The sequence below is a fragment of the Tubulanus polymorphus genome, chromosome 1 (assembly GCF_964204645.1).
Source record: "Tubulanus polymorphus chromosome 1, tnTubPoly1.2, whole genome shotgun sequence".
In the NCBI taxonomy this organism is placed as follows: Eukaryota; Metazoa; Nemertea; class Palaeonemertea; order Tubulaniformes; family Tubulanidae; genus Tubulanus; species Tubulanus polymorphus.
This window is the reverse complement of record NC_134025.1, coordinates 1,866,732-1,887,402: the sequence shown is the minus strand read 5'-3', so window position 1 is coordinate 1,887,402 and position 20,671 is coordinate 1,866,732. Positions and strand designations below refer to the sequence as shown.

Here is a 20,671-nt window from a genome sequence, read left to right as displayed (position 1 = left end):
GCATCTTGGTTGGGTTTTTTTTAAATACAATTTGACATTATTGGCTAAACATTTAACTGTTATCCAGTAGTCTTCGTCTGCACTAAGTGTGGGCCTCCATGCACAAAATAAGCTCAAAGGATTGGTTAAGTAGGATGTTGTCCAATATACTAACCATTCCACCTCAGATTTACTGTACAGCAAACATTAATATTGTAAAAACACATTTTGACATTTTTATATTGCTAAAATGATGGAAGTTGTAATATGTGTTTTATTGATGGGGTACATACATGTAATTTCATATTTTTGGTATAAATAACTTTACAGTGTATTTTTGTGAACTGATAATGTTGCAGCAAAATAGAATAAATTAGGGTTCATTCAATAGACCAATAGGTGTGGTGCTATAACTGCAATCATTGAGAACAACAAAATAGATCATTCAGCATAATCATATAATAGAAATATTATTTGTTAATATGAGAGAGACTAAAGTCCGCTTCAATTCAGAGAATGAAAAAAACAGTTTAGACTTTCAAACTACAAAATGATGGAAATATTTACCAAACGCATAAGACCTCACTGCATATAGTGAGTTTATTATTTCACTCGATAGAGGGCGCTGTATTTGATGTTGTACGGACCCTTGTTTAAGTCTATCTTACAGTTGAGCTGTTTTCAGTGATAGTAATTATTCGTTTAATATCAACTGTCTCTAGTTTATTATAGGCCGAAACTCGTTTTTCCTCTTACTTTCAGCTCAACTCATTGAAGCATTTTAGATAAGGCTTTCTCGGCCAAATGTCTCAATTTTCTGTATTTCCGACTAGAAACACAACTGTTCATATCATTACTTCATGCTTCTGGTTCAATAGTCTGTGACATTAAAAATACATCGAGGTAACTTTGTTATGGTGAATGAATGCAGTGTTGTAGCCTATCTTTTGTAAACCCTCATTTCTGTTGTAAAGCAGGGCAGTACTGCATTAGTTTGATTGAACAATATTGCAAACAAGCAGTTTTGTTTTAGGTAGGAAAGTTGGAAGGCAAGAATGTTCTTTAAAACATTTAAAGTTGACCGCAAAACGCACAAATTTTGAACGTTATATATTATAATGTTAAAAGTGATGGAAGTCTTACAACTGTAGAATGATTTTACAAACTGTGTATAAAAGAACAAATGCACTGCCGTGTAATAAATAAATTGGTTGATTGGAATTACTTTTCTCTTTCGTTTTATTAGTATTTGAAGAAGCCTTTATTGAGTATCATTCAGTTTGCAGGTTATCGTTGATAGTTTCAATCCAACCCCGCTAACGATGATGAGCACAGTGGCAGCACCTCACGGTGTAGTCGGGCATTATTACCCAGCGCCTTTTATGCACTGCCGTGTAATAAATAAATTGGTTGATTGGAATTACTTTTCTCTTTCGTTTTATTAGTATTTGAAGAAGCCTTTATTGAGTATCACTCAGTTTACAGGTTCAATCCAACCCCGCTAACGATGATGAGCACAGTGGCAGCACCTCACGGTGTAGTCAGGCTTTATTACCCAGCGCCTTTTCTTCTAAAAGTAATTAATTATTTTCTAAATAACCAGCATTGGAGGGTGGTATCAGCAGGGTAAGCACAGCAGACTGCTCTGCCGTTATCGCAGGGTATTCAATCCTCGATCCTTGTAGAACAAAAGCAAATAGCAAAAAGACTTCAACATTTAAGGATATTTTTTTTCTTTTATTTTCAAGAAATCAAATAAATTCTTTACAATTACAAAGAAGGTACCATACCCAGGTACTGCTCACGCTAATTTCGCCTTCGTTTTTGAATTCAGATCATACATTATCTAAATATTAACTGACAAATGGCTGAATTGAGGGTAATTACAATATCTTGTTAAGTAGATACTCTAAACATTTCTGGTCTATACAATAAAGAAATACTGTTACAAATACTGAATATCAGTAAGTTTTTAGTAAGTGGCAAAGGCTGTATGTGTCACATCTGTAAAATTAATCCAGATCTGAACTGACTGATCCTCCTCAAAGATACACAGTATCTGGAAGATGAATACGAATTCTATTGTTTTAATTCCAGTCTTTTGAATACACACATGTATTGAAATATGGGAGGTTGATTTCACTTGATTTCCACGATAATGACACATCTAAACAGCTAGGAATGTCACTTCTCTGTCTATCTCTTACATTATGTACAAATATCAAAACATCTAACTTCGTAATAAAAGGATCATCAATTACTATCGGTTTCAAGAACCGTTCATATCAAAAATAAGAGTAATAATAATAATATAAACATATGTACAAAGGGGCAACAAGATCAACAATTTACACATATTCTACATCGGAAAAAAATAAATCATTTAGCATTTACATAACAAGCATCTGGAGACTTAATAATAATGATAATTGAAGCACATGACAGCAGTCATTTTGACATTATGATTAATTATACATTCAACTAATATTAGGCAGTTAATAATAATTCATTTTTCATACGAAGCTAGCCGATTCGAATATCTATAATTCTACGGTAAAAATACGAGCGTTTAAAATAGTAGATTTCGATACTAAAAATGAGAGTTATTACGTTCAAAAACTGAAGAAATGCCGCACAGACTAGATAGATACATATCCAGCGATGTGAGTTTAGCTGGTTTTTATTGTCATGTGTCTCACGCATAATGTATTCGTATTCCTTTTGTTGTTTCTCAACAGGTATAACAAAGATGACTTATGAAAACCAGCCTAATAATAGTAATACACCCCCCTCGATATAATCACTCTTCTTATACAATTATCACAGAGATTTTCTAACTACAGTGAAAAAGACGTTACAAGTTTGGCACCAGATGAGTATGGTGAATATATATAAACCACCAATCAGCGAGCGGGAATCAAGCCACACAGATTTACTATCCTATATATATATATATATATCATAAATTATAAGGAAAATGAACGAAATCTTAGTGACTGAAAATGTGTCGATTAAAGTAAACTGAACTAATTGAAACAACCAGAATTACTCACACAAAATCTCTTGATCGATATCAACATTGATCTTTATCAATCGAAATATGGCACAGTTGTTTTTCAAAGTTTTAATGTCTTATTTGATAAGTTTAAAATCTATTACATAAACTAAACACGCAATCTACATGTGTATATGCATATATATATATATATATATATACACATACACAACAGCAACTAAACAGGCTCGTTTATCCTCGGCCTTAATAGAGGGCGCTATAAGCAAATTAGCCAGCATTACATATGAATAGCTTTATCAAGTGTTTTAATATCGGGGACCAATGGCGCCAATCAGGCGTATTTTCCTTATTATACACACATGGCAAGAATGTTTTCAGTTCAATTCTTAAATGCTATTCTCCGATTCTTCAATGACTAAAGAGTTAAATTTTCTAATGAAATGCATAGAATGTTTTATCAAGCAAATGATGAGCACAACAAACCCATAGTCTTTTCACTGAAATATTAACATCATCATTCACAATTAAAACCACAAATCATCATTGTTTATGCCGTGTGCCCCATTCCTCATCCAAACATCCTCACATACATAAAAATATAAATATATACAAAATCTGGCTGGTAAAGTCTTCTATTGAACCAATGCTCTGAGCCTTGTTTGAATAATTTCTGCTCCAAGAAAAAAGTAATACTTCCAACGCGTACCGTAATGCCCAAAATATCTGGTTGAAATGATCAATAACTGCTTCATTTAATCCGATGAATTGTCTCCTGTAAACGTTTTACAGATATGAAAGGTTGTATTCACTGTGGCATGTGAGCCTGCTCGTAGAAATCAGGTTCATCTTCCTGTTCAACGCTGTCCTCTTCCACTCCATCCAGCTACAAAATTCAATCAGTCCTACATTTATTAGGATTTCTAATTACAATTGAGGAAATATACAACACACTGTAGAATTCAGGGGGAAATAAGTCTCAAAACTGATTTCTGACTAATTAATACCCAAAAGTGCTGGAGATAAAAAATTTAACAAAATTCCACCCTAGCGTGTTGAACAATGGGCATAACACTTTAATGATTTATTTTCAACATTTACGGCTTTATCCCACTAGTCATCTTCATACGAGATATTATCAAAACGTTTGAGATCATTCTTTCCGACTGATTTTTCTTTCCCAGTTCGGAATCTATATAATTACAACACAAGACTCAAAAAGAGTTTCATAAACGGTTATTCGACAAGAAACTTACAGCATTGAGTTCTTTCTCCGAGAAACATCGATTCAATACAATTAAACGAATCGGCACCAACAGAATCAACACAAACGGAAATCCAAGTGCAGCAACTGTTGATTTAACAGCCCACAATATAGCCAGAAATATCAACTGTATCGATGTGTATAAATTCATTCTCCACGTTTTTACCTGAAAAATAAATGCTAGCGTTTTACGAAAACAATCACCGAGATTATGTCATCTAGTTTCCGAAACGGAACGGAATAAAGATGGCGTTACCTGTCTGGCGTAAGCGCTGTCTGGATGGTGTTTTACGGGCATCAACAATAACTTGAGACGATCATAAAACTGTATACCGTTCAACGATGCTATACCCATATATAGAAATACACCGAATAATACTGCCATCGGGATAGCCCTTAATACAGGACCCATTAACACAGAAACTCCTACAAATACATCAATCATAATACATTTACATACTTTAATTCAATCTGCCAGATATTCACTGATGTATTGCAAAAGGTTGAGGATCAGTTTTAGAAAGTGGGCTGATGCAATGTCCAATGACCGTGTTGGTTCAATTAGAAATGTCACAAGTCCCGACGCTCATGAATTGGAAGAATGGTGTTTAAGTCCGAAGGGGTGCAGTGTTCTCTAACACACATACCTATGAGGATATGAACGAATAAACTCGTCATTCTTTGTTCTTTGACTTCAATCAGTTTAGGTTTTTCACCGGGCGCGTGAGTTCTACTGAATACACTCAACGATGATAGATGCGTTATCGAACGCACTGAAGCAGCAGCCATGAATGGAAGCCCGAATAAACCACTTGCCGCAGCTGACAAACCGATCAATAACATATCGACGTGGAAACCAGTTCCTTTCTTTAAAATACGGCCTCGTTTTTCCACGATCACGCTGAAAATAACATTTAAATAATCATCGATATTCCTCCAACCTTTGTATGAACTTTCAACAAGCGCGATTCATTTCGATCGAAAAAACTTACCCACAAATTTCCGTTTCGAGGAAAATCAATATGAATATCAAAACTGCAGGAATAATGGATGCAAATACAACATGAACCGGTAGAGTCTCTTTCATACCGAGTGGGTTTATAAACCATCCTCGATCAGTGGATAAAGTCGGCTTCATACCATCGGGTATATCCAGTTTCTGTTATATATAACACACGCAATATATTAGAACGATAACCACACTCAAACGTGGTGAACGGATAATAAGATAAAAACCAACTATTTACAGATTAAAAGAATTTAAAAACAAGAATTTATTTATTAAATCTAAAATATATAGAATACACGACGTTTCGATCTCACTCCAGAGATCATCGCCAGTTGAGATGATCTCTAGGGTGAGATCGAAACGTCGTGTATTCTATATATTTTAGATTGAATAAATAAATTCTTGTTTTTAAATTCTTTTAATCAGTAAAAAGTGGGATTTTATCTTATTACACGCAATATATAATTCAAGCTTTAAAGATTAGTCAACTGTTTAACGAACTAAAGACAGAAAATAGTATTTAAAGCTGTCTGTATTTTTACCTTAGTGTAAGTATCTTTAATCAGATAATCAACAAGTGTCATTATAACTATTGCTATCAGAATACCGAAATCACCGAGCGCGCGACGAGCCTGAAATACATAAATACACAGAGTTTACATTAAAGTCTCGGGAATAAACAAACGAATCAACATCGAACGATTGATTTACTCACGTTTCGTCCGAGAAAATGACTATTTCGAAAATTCTTCATGAAATGTGCGATAAAAAATGTGCCGAACGTAAGAATGACCGATAAGAGCGCCGTGTTGGGCTGATTGAGCACTTTCGCCTTCGTGTACGTTTTACTAGTATCGTTATGATGATGCGTAGCGTTTGCATAGACATCAGTTACTGATGGGTTATCAGTGGATGTATGAATGAGATCACCGGTGGAGCCATTGAAAGACACAACGGGGTTCGAGGTCGGCACTGGAATCCAATCGGGAGGGGGGTAATATTCCATTAACGGATGATCCATAAATACCTGAAAATGAATATTGCGTTTAGAGAAATGTATCTATCTGCCGGTAAATAGAAAGTGACCCAGCTACTGCTGCAGTCTCAAGGCTTAAAACCAGTCTAAGCATATCTCGGGTTTTAATACCAATCTTAAGATTTAAGATCATTTTTGGCCAGGTGCACAGTGAGCTATGGCCAAGATTTCAAAGGCAATCTTAGTTCTGGATGGAGTCAATCTAACCAGTTGAGACCAGTTTTAAGATTTGAGACCACTTTTTGGACTGCAGCTGGTAATATATGTGAAACTATGAGAGATACACGTACCACGTAGATCTTCTTGAAGACTTCGTAGATGAAAATGAGCGAAATGAGAAATGCGAACACTTCCTCGGTGAACCTAGTGATGAATCTTACGAGACAACTGCCTTCCAGAGCTACGACTATTACAGTTATAAACGCCACCCATAAACCAACCCAACTACGCATCGGTAAAAACTCGATTTGATTACTCCGACAAAACTGAAATTATCAAATGCAATTATTACTTAGGATTCAGTGAATAAGTAAGCAGCAAGCTGGCAAATACAAGGGAGGGTTAGATTGATGAACTCGGCAATTTTCACATTGTTTCACACGATTTTTCAAGTCAATGTACAGTAACATAAACAGTTACTGATCACAATCCGGACAGGAATCTGAACCCTGTAAAAATTACTTACACTAAAAAGTGCCTCCTCAAACACAAGCACAGGCCCAGTAGCACCAATAATCAGTAATGGTTGACCGGACAGTAATGAGAATATAATACCACAAATTGATGTACAAATCAACATCTCACACACACCCATCCAGTTATCAGTCTTTTCTCCTGTTAAAAATAATAAATACTTTAGAAAATAATCACTTAATCGAGCTTGGACAAGTTCCTTAGACCAGTCTAAGAACATCTTAGTTCTATAGGTAATCTAACAGTCTTATGATTTAAGATCACCGCGACTATGAAACCGGCCGCTGAAATATATCTCCGAATGAATAAAGAGAAACCTTACCGAGCAAACCACCGAACGTGATCGCCGGAGACAACGCTGCGAAATATATAAATATAAATGCAGCAAAACATTGCACATTGATCCCATCTTTAATATCACTGAGATAAACCGGGTATCTCCTCTTCACTTCATTGATTAAACCACCGAATATACGACCAGTTCGCCTCAGCGGATCCTCGTACGTTTTCTCCTCCTTCTTCACGAGTTGATCGACATCATCTATACGATCAAATAGAAATCTGTTTATTACGAATTTTGCCACCGACTGATTTTATCAATATTCAGATTATCATCTTCATCATAATTACTGTGTTAGTGTCACCCTGTATAAGATATCGATTATATTACAGTCAACCCTGCCTAACGATATCATGTTGAACTGGGACTTTTGACAAAAATGAAATAAACTGTTATTTTTCTGATCCTTACTCGGTTGACCTCAAATTTTGCAGGTAACACTTAGCCAGAATTAGATGAGGTTTTTACTGTATTATTAACCAGATGTATTGATAATGAACTGTGAATTTTTCACACACAAAAAAACTTAATATCTTTTAGACACGATATAAAAACATTAGCGGAACGTCTTATACAACATTAACCCTTTCCTGCTGTATATAGAAAATCATCAGTACTGATGTAAACGGAGTGACTGTATCGCACTAAATTGTCGTGTGCAGTTTAAGTCCATACCTCTCAATACTAACTAGAATTAACAGTATGGTATTTCAGTCAAACGTTGTAATTTCTTCGAAGAAATTGATGATTTAATGATTGAAGAAAAGGGGCCATGAAAAATTCATAAATATGGCCCCAATTATATTGGAAAATTTAGCTCGGTCAAGAAAGGGTTAACTCAATTAACTGAATGAGTTTAACAGAAACGGTAAATTGTAAGTTAAAAGTATTAGTTGAAGCCGAGATGATGAAATGAGTTTGCAGTGACTGATACTATCGGGGAGGGAAACATACACTGGGAAGTGACTATCTTTAACATCTTGAATACATTACACAAATATCTAACACAGATTTCTTTAGAATCAGCAATTTATCGTACACATCATTTATAAACTAAATACTATAGCCCAAATAATCTTGAATAAAGCGTACGTATGACAGACAGCGAGACCTGACTGAACCACCCGGCAGATGAGATTTAGAATTTTACAGAAATTATTACAAAGTTCTGAGAATACAAACCAAACCTCATGATTGATTAAAATTATGGCGAATGATAATAATAATAATAATAATAATAATAATAATAATAATAATAATAATAATACTCCGAAAAATGAATTAAAAACTACGAAATGAAAACATATTATAGAAGAATGTTAGTTTTAAAATAGCATGCTTCTATATACGAGTTTACGAGAGCTTACCCTCTGATTTACGATTGGCATCTAAAAACAAAATCATGCCATATAATAACTCAGAATAAAGTAGGATTCCGCGATCCTTGAAAATCTCAGCGATATTCAGCGCGATCTGTGTTACCTTTAGTCAACTGAACTCCTTTCCTACGTCGGATAAACTGCTGTTTTTGTTTCTGCTGCTTCTTCTTCATGTCCATAATCGGCAACAAGGTTTTCTGATCCCAGTCGCCAGGGGGCAGCACAACGGAATCGTCCAGGAATTCATTGATAGCGTCCAGTAGATCCTGACGTTCATCAGCTCTATAGGCCGTGTCATGGAATGCCTGAAATATGAATTCATCGTTGTATTCAATGAAAAACCAGGAAACATGTCTAATAATAGATTAAATCAATCGAAATTCCAGTAGACATCGATTAAAATCAGAAAATTATTGAAAAATATCAATTGACAATATCAAATCATAAAATGCACCTTGTTCGACATAAGGGTTGATATCGAGCGACCGATCTCATGATAGTCAATAGACTCTGATTCAGGACCTAACAGTACAAACACAAATCGGACGGGAAGAGGAACCTCGGTCAGGTTCTCTAACATCTGCCCTTCGGACAAACGAACAAATGCCATCGCTGGTTTTTTTAGAAAGTCTACAGCGCCGACTAACACAGTCGTCGCTTCCGATCCTTTCGGTATTTTCTTCATGATTTCGAGGTCGTGATCGGCTCGATGTAACGCGCGTTGAAATATACTCTGACGTCTGCTCAATGAGATCTGAGACTGCGTTAGATTGATACCAATATCCTCTTCCTACAAACATAAACCACAACTTCAATCATTTATCTCTTTACAACGAACTATTACGGAATCAGTGCTGCGACCTAGTCGAAAGTTTCAGGGACAGAAGACAAACAGTCACAGGGACACAAGGGATACAGTTTCAGAGACACAAAAGGTTCAGTGTCAGGGACACAAGGGATACAGTTTCAGAGACACAAAAGGTTCAGTGTCAGGGACACAAGGGATACAGTTTCAAGGCGTAAAAACTCTAACCGTATTATTATCAATATCAACACGAGTTCCATCAAGTTTAGAGAAAGTGACGTCTGAAGCTCTACGCTGTTGACTACGATGAGTAGGTTTCATGTTTCCGCTGGAACTGTGTTTCAGAATCGACGTCGAATGATTTTTCTTCAACGCGGTAATCGGGTTAAACAGGGATGAGGGACTGGACCCTCGATTCGTGGCAGTCGCCGCGAGTCCAGACGGAACCGTGCTCGAACCGTGAGTTCCATCCGGTAAATTTAAATGTCTGAAAACGAACAGAAGATACGATTAGAATCGCAAAGTCGGTGTACGATGAAATGAATTAATAATCCATCTAGGGAACAATAAACTAATGCATTCTCACTAATAATGAATTATTCCACAAATGATGATATTTCAAAGTTAATCATTCTGACAGGTTTGATGTTCATTTACGAGCCCGGTTCCACAGTTATGAGTTTAGATCAGTTCATTTTCAATGTTTAAGCTCTGAAGTCAAATCTAACTCAGAACTGTGTGTAACTGGATCTAGCTAAAACTCATCTTTTAGAGACGAAATGGTCTTTATTCGTTCAATAATTTGACTGAATAAACTTTCATTTCAGTTGCTGATTTAGATAAATCTCAAAACTGTGAAGTACGATCATTGTGGGATGTAATGATAAGGGATAAGGATGATCAGTAAGTTAAAGGGTTCTCAGCTAGCTGAAATTTATTATCAATTTAATCAGCGCGTATACGACGCAATGCCAATATACCGATACCCATCATTTATTTAACCACGTTTTTTTACACATTAATCATATATAGAGCAATTAACTAGGGGGCAGCACCTGTAACTACTGGTGGAACTATCCTTTCGATCCAATCCGCGAAGGTTTTGAGATGACAATGAACTAGGAATGACACTCCTCTCCTTAACATGCCTAAACAAAAACATATATTATAACATAAAACGTACTGTGACTAAACTAATCAAGATCGGACTGCAGCTTAAATGAATGTGAATATTTCACCTACAGTAGACTGCGATTGCCTTGGATCAATTTTCTGCGAGTGAATTCCGCGCCAGTCGCAGCGATGATGAATCGTGAATTGGAATAGGATAACATTTTCAGGGCGGCGCCACTAACCAACGGATTTACAAATACCCCCGATTTTTCCGACCATTGTATCACACAAAATTCCGAGAAAATCCAAGGAATTTCTTGATTTTAAATGTTGCAATTCGTTCATTGCTTATGAATCATGTATTGATAAAGAAATGTGTGGTAAATAACGAAATACCCTTTCCAGGTTTCCGAGTTTTCCCAGATATTTTCCTAGATTTTAACCGATTCCCCGAGGTTTCCAGGCCAGTGGCCGTCGTGATTTTGTCAAGCGACAAACAATTGACTGAGTGACGAGCGCAGTCCGCTGTATAAGCAAAAACATGCATCATTCCGACATCCTGCCGTACAAAAGACTCAAGAGTCTCTGATACAATTAACATCGATCGGATTCATTAAGCACCGAAGCATCTGAAATTTCATCAATTTGCTTACAGCAATTGAGGGGTTAGTACGTCGAGAGGGAAAACAGGAGAGACATTGATTATGAAATATTATTTTCATTAGCGGTAAGATTTGATTTTAAAAATACAAATATATACGATCCACTTTACATAGATAATAAATTAAAAACAATCGAGTCTGAATTGCAATTTATAGTACAATTACAGGCTGAGGCACATTTACACAAATTCTTTTAATGAATCGCACACAATGTCGAGAGAACGTGGAAAAGTGGAAGAACGAGTGGAATCTTACTCGAATGTGGAAACACGTTTTATCAACGGACGATCCTCAACAATTCGGCTTATAAAGGAAATTAAATATTCACAAACTAAAACATTTATTGCTCTGTCGTCTAGTGAAATATGGGCACCAGCTAAAAACCGTAAAACAGCGCAAGCAATAATCAGCGTAATTTAGATATGAATTAATAAGTACAGTATGTGTGATAGTGAATAAATACCTGTGTTTGAGTAATAATGTTCTCAACACACTACTACGTTCATTCTCTGTGATTTGATCAGTGATTATCAGCTGTTCCGTGATCTTGTGAGTTATTGTCGATAGATCCGAACCTTCTAAATCTAACATTACAGCACCTTAAAATTCATAATAAAACATTTAAACGCTCAAAACGTTATCAGATAATCTTAGATATACCATCCTCCCCCGGCAGGGATTCGAACCTGATGGCATCGAGATTGCCAAGGCACGAAACCCTGCCATAATCGACCGTGTGCGCAGATACATGCGCAATTCAGATGATGTGATTTTTAGCCAATCAGAAATCCTGTTTTATTTTAGCCCGGGTTTTCCCATTTATAGTTCTTCCTTGAAATTTGCCTCAACGATTATACAACGAGCAATCTGATTGGTGCCGCCAGTTTTCGTTCGGATAGTGCGCATGTAACTGCGCACATGGTCGTCTATGGCAGAGGTTCGTGCCGTGACTGAGTGTAGCGATGCCATCAGGTTCGAGTCCCTGCAGAGGGAGGATGAGATATACGCTCTGTTTAACCTCTTTACAACAAATTAAAGAAGTGAACCCCAACAAAAGGTTCTAGAGGAATGGCCCACCATTAATGGGAATGGCCCACCCTTAATCCATGGTTCTGAAAATCAGCCAGAACTGATAATTCGATATAATGAGGAGGTGCCATTGTATGAATACTCACCTTGTTCAATACATCTGCGTAAATCGAGAAGACTGTGAAATGAAAGTGACGCTACGTGAGGTTTACCCCATCTTTCAGCACCCTCTTCAACATCTTCCTCAAATTTAATCCAACGAGCTTTCTCCTTCCACTCCCATTCCTGTCTCGGACCGAGTTTCAACTCGTCCAATTCAACAAATATCTAATCAAAATAAAAGATTATACATGAATATCACATGTGTGATTTAAAACACATATCAGTGGATGAATTCTCAGGGATCAGATTGAAAAACAAAGGAATTTTCACATCCCCACAATTGGCTTTTTTTACGCTTTCACAGAATTCCACCTCAAGGTAGAATAACCTAAACCGTTAGTGATCAAAATCTGGACAGATTTGAAATTAAATTTCACAAAATTGTCGCCTTTCCCTGAATCATTGATAAATCTTGATGATTTTTCTGAAATATTTCATATCAATCTAATCCCTGAATTCTATAAACTCTGATGATTCTAGTAACTGACCTCGTGAGGACTGTGATCGAAATGTTTACCGGGAGTCAGCGAACCTTTCCTACTCATTTTACCGATAGAAACAATAGATGCCATCGCGCTGTGTCTGATCTTATGCCTACGAATACCACGAACATCTTCAAATCTGTGACCTGTTTAAATACAAGAGCAGAGATAATCCTACATGTCAAGCATTCAAACATATACTCATATGAGTAAAGTCTAGCAGACGTTTTTGATCAATCTCCTGTCAAATTCAATTCTGAGAAACTGCTGAGAAGCGCTTGGTATTCTGCTTGTTATGTAATTTAATCAATTCCCCTTAGCATCTTTCAGTTAAACCACATCAAACATTGAATCATTAATATATGCAGCAGTATCTGTAGTACCTATTATCACGTAACCCGATACATGAGATCTACATCAATACAAAACTGTATCGTCACAGATGAGAATCACTTACTCTTTAAATCATCTAATACAGAAAGATTTAATAACGCAGCTTCATCGGGTTCAGTAGGAACTCGTTTTAAAGTCGTATCGAAAACTTCGCTTCCAGATCTCTGACGTTCCAGTAAGTCTTCAACGTTGAAATGTTCGTGATATCGATATTTACTTTTGTGTTTTTTGCGCTTGTGTTTGTGTTTACCCTCGCTGTCCGTACTGTAATCACAAAATAAATTCAATCAGATCTTCACAAGTTCAGTTTACACAGTTACATGAATTCAAAATTCCCCAGTTTTTCATGAGTGATTTATCAAATTTTCCAAAGCTGAAACTTATACCAGTAGATTGAATGTCAATATTTGAATGTGAACGGTTGATAAAGTGATTCACTGAAGAAAGTCACCCTTGAAAAAATGCTACAGGAAATGAAAAATATTACAAATACCGGATCCTTTACCGATTAGAGGAGATCTATCACATTCCCAAATATTTCCAAACCACAAAATTATTCATGATCAGCCGGTATTGTGGGGACCAAAAATAGGAATATTTATGTAAACTTACAGCTCAGAAGCCGATGAAATCTCTGGTGTCGATTCTTTCTCGGGGGTTTGCTGCTTCTGCTGCTGCTGTTGTTGTTGTTGTTGATATTCGACTTGTATTACCGGAATCACCGATTCATTATCAGTAGCAGATTCTTCATCACCACCTAATAACGATAACGATATCATCATTATACAGCACTGATCAAACAGCTCATTACTGATTCCTAATCTAATCATCAATCGGTGTCACTTCAAACGAATGAAACATGATCACTGGTCATGAGGTCAGCTGATAATCAAAATTCACTGTTATTCTAAACCACTTTCAGACTAGACTACCCGATACTTATAATTCTAATGAGGGCGAGTTCACATCAAAAATAGCAGTTTAATCGTAAATGAACTAGAAATTATTCCAATTTTTGACAGTATTTAGATATCTTAGAATGAGCTCTTATAAAGAATAGAAGTTACTCTCAAATAAGTCACGTCTGTTACATGATGAAATGTAAAATTAATTTCCCAAATTAAAGGAAAAATTTATCAAATTCCCAAATATTTCCAAACTGTGAAATATTATACTGAAATTGACGTGTTTTTTGCGGTACTGCGGGAGTATGTTATAAACTCACCGAGATGAAACGTAACTTTTCCGTTATTATCGGTCTCTGGTTCTGAATCCTGTACAAACGACAACGGACGCGAAACAAGCGGTGAATTCTCATCAGTGTCGTCGAACATTTTACTGATCTCCGGTTCGTCCCACGCCTGACACTGAAACACCTGCGCCGCGACGCTGTGATCGGGATTCGATTTCATCGATTCGCTCGATTTCACCGTCGGCAGACCCTCGCTCATTTTACGATTGAGGAACTGTAATTGTTGAGGTTCCTCGTCTCGCTGAGTGACGCGAGCGAACGACCGACTGCGAGTCGGAGACGTGTCGTCTAAACTCGCTCCGTGCATCAACATTCGCTGCTCCTCCGATAGATCTAACCCGTCCTCCGGCGTCGGAGTCACGGTGACTTTAGTTTTCGCGGGTCTCGGCGGACGCGAAGGACTTTCTCCGACTTCGAGCGGTCTTTTCGGTAATTGAGAAATACCGGCGGCGGCGGCGGCACCGCTTCGTTTAGTGTCTAATTCACTGATTATCGGTACGCTACTTCCAGCCGACCCGTGACCTTCATCTAGAACCTTCAAACGAGTCGACATCGTAGGAGTCGATTCTACGTTTAATATAGGAGGAATATCATCTTCAACCGTGCCGACTGATGATTCATCTGATTCCTGAAAAACAATTCGATAACAAATATAAACCAGCGAAAAATCTGATGAACTTTTTTTCAAAATTGATCAAGTTAATCAATCATCATCAATGAAAACCGAGAATTCAGTCAAACAAAGTCGTCGCGTTGCTTCAGTCATCACAGGGATTTTTTAAGAGTTTGATTGGATAGCGTTTTTTCGCGCTCGTCTGATATAATTACTGGATTCCGAAGTTCATAACTATCTAATGAACTGATTTTGATTCTGGTTTAAAATAGAATTCGACGAACTTAACGCAGAATTTAAAATACTAACGAATGAATAATCGTATTCATCGTCATCATCTTCATCATTCTCTTCATTCTTCTCCTCGACACCAGGAAGCACCGGAGTGAACTTGATCTCGTGCTTCTTCTTCTTTTTTCTCTTCATTTTATGCTCTTTTCTCTTCTTTTTCTTTTTATGTAATGATTTCAGCGGGTGATGAACGTGTGGGAATTCGTGTCTTCTGTGAGCTGAAAACATTTACACCATTCATTCATTAATCACCGACAGAGAGAGAGAGAGAGAGAGAGAGAGGAGAGGGAGAGGGAGAGGGAGAGGGAGAGGGAGAGGGAGAGGGAGAGGGAGAGGGAGAGGGAGAGGGAGAGGGAGAGGGAGAGGGAGAGGGAGAGGGAGAGGGAGAGGGAGAGGGAGAGGAGAGGGAGAGGGAGAGGGAGAGGGAGAGGGAGGAGAGGGAGAGGGAGAGGGAGAGGGAGAGGGAGAGGGAGAGGAGAGGGAGAGGGAGAGGAGAGGGAGAGGGAGAGGGAGAGGAGAGGGAGAGGGAGAGGGAGAGGGAGAGGGAGAGGGAGAGGGAGAGGGAGAGGGAGAGGGAGAGGGAGAGGGAGAGGGAGAGGGAGAGGAGAGGGAGAGGGAGGAGAGGGAGAGGGAGAGGGAGAGGGAGAGGGAGAGGGAGAGGGAGAGGGAGAGGGAGAGGGAAGGGAGAGGGAGAGGGAGAGGGAGAGGGAGAGGGAGAGGGAGAGGGAGAGGGAGAGGGAGAGGGAGAGGGAGAGGGAGAGAGAGAGAGAGAGAGAGAGAGAGAGAGAGAGAGAGAGAGAGAGAGAGAGAGAGAGAGAGGAGAGAGAGAGAGAGAGAGAGAGAGAGAGAGACTAGACAAACTGCTAAGGCGTTTGGATTATTGCGTGCCCCAGATTGTACCGACCAATGGAACCCATTTTCTCAGATTATCCCGAGGCCCATACGACAAAAATTATTTTTAAATCTGACGACTTATCTTTGCATCGACTGTCTATACAAAAATCTACCGCTCCCGAGAGATCCGAGGCGAGCCAAGTCTACTATAGTTCATCTTATACTTATTCCGATCACTAGCTGATCAATAGAAGAGTAAATTGGATTCTTTTCACTCAAGATGAATCATGACTTCTTATTCAGATCGGTGAAATTTATCATAGTTTAGAGGCCTTATTTGTTGTAGGCCTATGTTTTAATAGGCATGAACTACTTATCAATCAGTTTTTTTTTCACGTAGAACAGAAGAGTTTATTCGGCGTAGGAGGTTAAATCAATAGAACTAACAGGAAGATTGCAAGGAAAACCCAAACGAACATATAATAGAAATAGACATGATTGCGATACTCGACTATCCTTTAACATTCTCCTTGTTCGTTTTCTATAACAGATGGTTTAGAAAATCAAGTTTAACAGTACACGGATTATATTTAGAAAAGCGAGTTGTACTGCGGTTTATTTTAAGAATTGTTAAGCCTCTAACACCAAAGCCGTATTTCTGGTCTTTTGATCTATAAGAACCATTAAATCATTGACAAGTAGTTCATAATAGATCATGAGTACTCGGGTAGATCAGATGAATATAGCGCTCAGCACGTGACTAGTGACATGTTGACACATCAAACAATCACACTTCTTTGTAGAACTTTCATATTTTTTTACTTTCTAACTGATTTTTAAACTTATATCCACTATTGTATTATATAAGTACCCATTGTTTGCTCTACTCGTATTCTTAATTAAGGTTGCAACTGCTTTAATGTTGTTTATTACCCCCCAGTTTGTATCACATCTTATACCAGTAACTAGTGTACATATATTTCGTAATCATGTTGGACTGAAGTATTCAAATAAAAGGCTATCAATCAGGCCTAAGTTGAAACGTTGAATGAAGTCTTAGCCTAGGAAACATTTTGGGCTCATTTTTCGTCTTTATCGTGAGATTTTATATAATCTTTTAAAAAGTAAATTGTTTGTTGTTCACACGTCGCTGATATTGAGAACTTACTGCTGTAATCACGTTCATCGTATTGACGTCTGGAATCGTCCGCCTGCTCTAAACCACCGTACGTTAAATCAAACTTACGAACAGGCGTAAAAATCTTCTCCATTTCATTGAACGAAGACTCGCGATCCATCTTTCTTTTCTCCTCGAGTTCCTGCAACAGAAAAAACTCATCGATCATTTTTTGATTCATGATGAAATTTGCATGGAATTAAACACCACAAATCTATGAGTTTTAATCATGTGACATAGGACGATTCTTTATAAAGGCTATCATAACATATGTGACCTGTTTTCGGATCATAACTTGACTATTAAAACCAGTCATATCCTAGCACAGTTTGACAAACTGCCAATATCCAGCTTATTAAACAAAATACCCGATAGCAAATATACAGGATGTTTCTACATTCAAATGAATTTCAAATTAAAAATTTCAACTAGGCCCTACAGGATTGAGATAGAACATGTATATTTTATCAATGCGTTTCAGCTATTAATTATAGAGTCTAATGATACACAGCAAATAGCAAACTTTCGCTTTGCTGATCTTCTGATCTACAGTCGATATTTCTAAACCCTGATGAGAGACATACAGATTAAAAACCGATTTAGAGAATAAATAATAAACCGTGAGGGAATATAGATTTACTATGTCAGACACCTGGTGCTCTGACCAGCTGTGTTTCCATATAAAATACATGTTATATCTCCGGGGATAGCAAACATTTCTATGATGCATCTCTTAATTTTTTGTTAAGACCGATACTGCGCATGAATCAACCTCAATATGCCCTACATTTTTCGGTTTGTTCAATCTTCACAAGAGAGAAATACCAACCCCCTTTCACTTAAACATTCACCTCTCTGAAAATCAGCCACCCCCACCCATAAAATATTTACTAGGCCTACCTCAAAATATGAAGTTAATATCAATATTTGACCTATGCTGATTACAAGTGGTGAGTTAATGTGACAGATAGCACCCACAAATAAGCTTACAGTAACTTCAAATACTTTTTGGGGGATCGGCAGCGGCAGCAGCAGCAGCGATAAATAATGAATGCAACTCCTCTTATCGAGCGCATAGAAAACACTAATAATTGCGCCTGTACATCATATACTTACAAGGAGTTTTTCTTCTGATATCGGGATATCATCCATTGTGTTCAATACAGTATTCAATAAATTATCATTTCTGAAAATAAATTATTCAAAAACATTAAGTCATTCTTTCTCCCTTTCTCTCATTGTAGGATATTGAAATTCCCAATATTGTTCCAGCTATCTAAAGCAGGATCTTTGCCAACTAACAGTCTGAATACCAGACGTTCTTACAGTTGTAGGTTCCGCCTCTTGACTAGAAACTAGACTTAACCTTTACCTTAACTAATATGAAATGCTAACAGCTCCTGACCGACCGACCGACTGTAACAAATATCCTAATAAGCCCTACATTCAAACGTTTTATTCAATCAACGTCTTATTAAGAAATAATGCCCTGATTTTTGCCGAGAACTTGCGATAAAGGTCAGTACTAGACTTCTAGTTATTGATAACCAGCGCATGCACTCGAGGTCGTTATGTTCATTAACTGGAACGGAATAATAATAATCACCAGAATGAAACGTGCTTTGTATACGTCACAGTAAATACCAGTATAAATAGATTAGTCACACAAACAATTATCAAATAATTCTGAAAATTATTCCGTGAAATGAAACATGTCCCAATGCATAGAAACCTATAGGCTAACACTTATACATCCTCCCTCTGCAGGGACTCGAACCTGATGGCATCGCTACACTCAGCCACGGCACGAACCCCTGCCACAGTAGACCGGGTGCGCAGGTACATGCGCAGCTTTCCGAACGAAAACTGGCGGCACCAATCAGATTGCTTGTTGTATAATCGTTGAGGCAAATTTCAAGGAAGAACTATAAATGGGAAAACCTGGGCTAAAATAAAACGGGATTTCTGATTGGCTAAAAATCACATCATCTGAACTGCGCATGTATCTGCGCACACGGTCGATTATGGCAGGGTTTCGTGCCGTGGCAATCTCGATGCCATCAGGTTCGAATCCCTGCTGGGGGAGGATGACCCTTATATCATTATATAATCTTTATCTCATCCCAACCTCCCCCACCTATCTCTGCAGTTAGTTAGAGGCTGATGAGAACCTTTCATAGAAGTCATTTTGCATAATAACATTTCATCTCGAAAAAGGCGCAAATATGGTTCCCGATGAGATGTCATTTCAAGACAGAGACTCATGAAGCGGTGCAGGAAATATTTGATGTATTATGAAAACTAGGCCTACCAGCTTTTCAAACTTGAGGATTCAGTTGAAAATGCCTGTGAAGAAAAGCTTTGAATTTTTGGCACTGATGAAGTCCGGCCAATGGTATTTGCGAAATACGGCGGCCTACCGACCGCGCTGTCTGGATCTGTCTGGACTGGATTTATTCGGACATGCTATTTAGGCTATGACATCAGGTTTGTTATTTAACCTGTTGAGTGAGGAGGATGTAGTAAGCGGGAAAGATGACATAAGAACTGATGCTCAACCTTAGTTGACTTACATGTCAGCTTAAAAATGTAGGTCAAAAATCGAAAGTAAACAGTCATGTGACTGACGTGGTGTTTTCAATATCATCATCGTCGATTCAGAACTCATGACTATTCTTAAAACTGAATCAAACACGAGACAGATTCATTTCGACTTAAAAACTATTTACAAGACGAGATGACTTGCATAAATTTAAAACCAGACACGATTCAGCGGAGCAGGATTAGATTATCCGCTTCTCCATCGAACGGCAGAGTGGCGGCGGCGGAGAGTTGTCAAAACAACGCCCACAGCACGTGCCAACTTTAATCGCTTATTTCTAGTATTAACAACAGTTTTGCAGTTAATTTATGGGTATTTTTAGAATGAGGAGATTCAGAACTATAAATACGAGTAAAACTCATAGAGACTTACACGCTATAAACACCAGTTCAATACATCAAAACATACAACATACATCGCGCTAAACAATCCTGAGTTGCAACAGCGCCATTAATGTTTACCACACTCTTATCAATCAACCAATCATCCGCCGTCTTATAGTCACATGTCTGAAAATCTCGAGACATCTCGCGTGATAACTAG

At 37.7% G+C, this 20,671-nt stretch overlaps 1 protein-coding gene across 4 annotated transcripts; it reads right to left on the bottom strand.

The window, feature by feature from the left end:
- Window positions 1–1,767: 1,767 nt before the first annotated feature.
- Window positions 1,768–20,592, bottom strand: LOC141899483 (band 3 anion transport protein-like). 4 transcript variants are annotated; one of them, XM_074785844.1, is made up of 25 exons: window positions 20,501–20,592; window positions 18,643–18,712; window positions 17,518–17,668; window positions 15,534–15,733; window positions 14,585–15,239; window positions 13,972–14,116; window positions 13,424–13,623; window positions 12,973–13,112; window positions 12,469–12,649; window positions 11,757–11,892; window positions 10,574–10,666; window positions 9,747–10,005; window positions 9,168–9,503; window positions 8,817–9,018; window positions 8,702–8,722; window positions 7,317–7,535; window positions 6,987–7,135; window positions 6,592–6,786; window positions 5,981–6,292; window positions 5,808–5,897; window positions 5,249–5,415; window positions 4,904–5,157; window positions 4,513–4,682; window positions 4,249–4,422; window positions 1,768–3,878 (listed from the first exon to the last, which is right to left on the bottom strand). In XM_074785844.1, exons 2-25 carry the CDS (start codon window positions 18,676–18,678, stop codon window positions 3,801–3,803), a joined length of 4,563 nt encoding a protein of 1,520 aa, XP_074641945.1. In that variant the 5' UTR covers window positions 18,679–18,712; window positions 20,501–20,592; the 3' UTR covers window positions 1,768–3,800. The 4 variants fall into 4 exon arrangements, with proteins under 4 accessions (XP_074641945.1, XP_074641937.1, XP_074641950.1 ...); XM_074785836.1 differs by lacking the exons at window positions 18,643–18,712; window positions 20,501–20,592 and having other exon boundaries at window positions 17,518–17,707; XM_074785849.1 differs by lacking the exons at window positions 8,702–8,722; window positions 18,643–18,712; window positions 20,501–20,592 and having other exon boundaries at window positions 17,518–17,707.
- Between the last annotated feature and the right edge of the window lie 79 nt (window positions 20,593–20,671).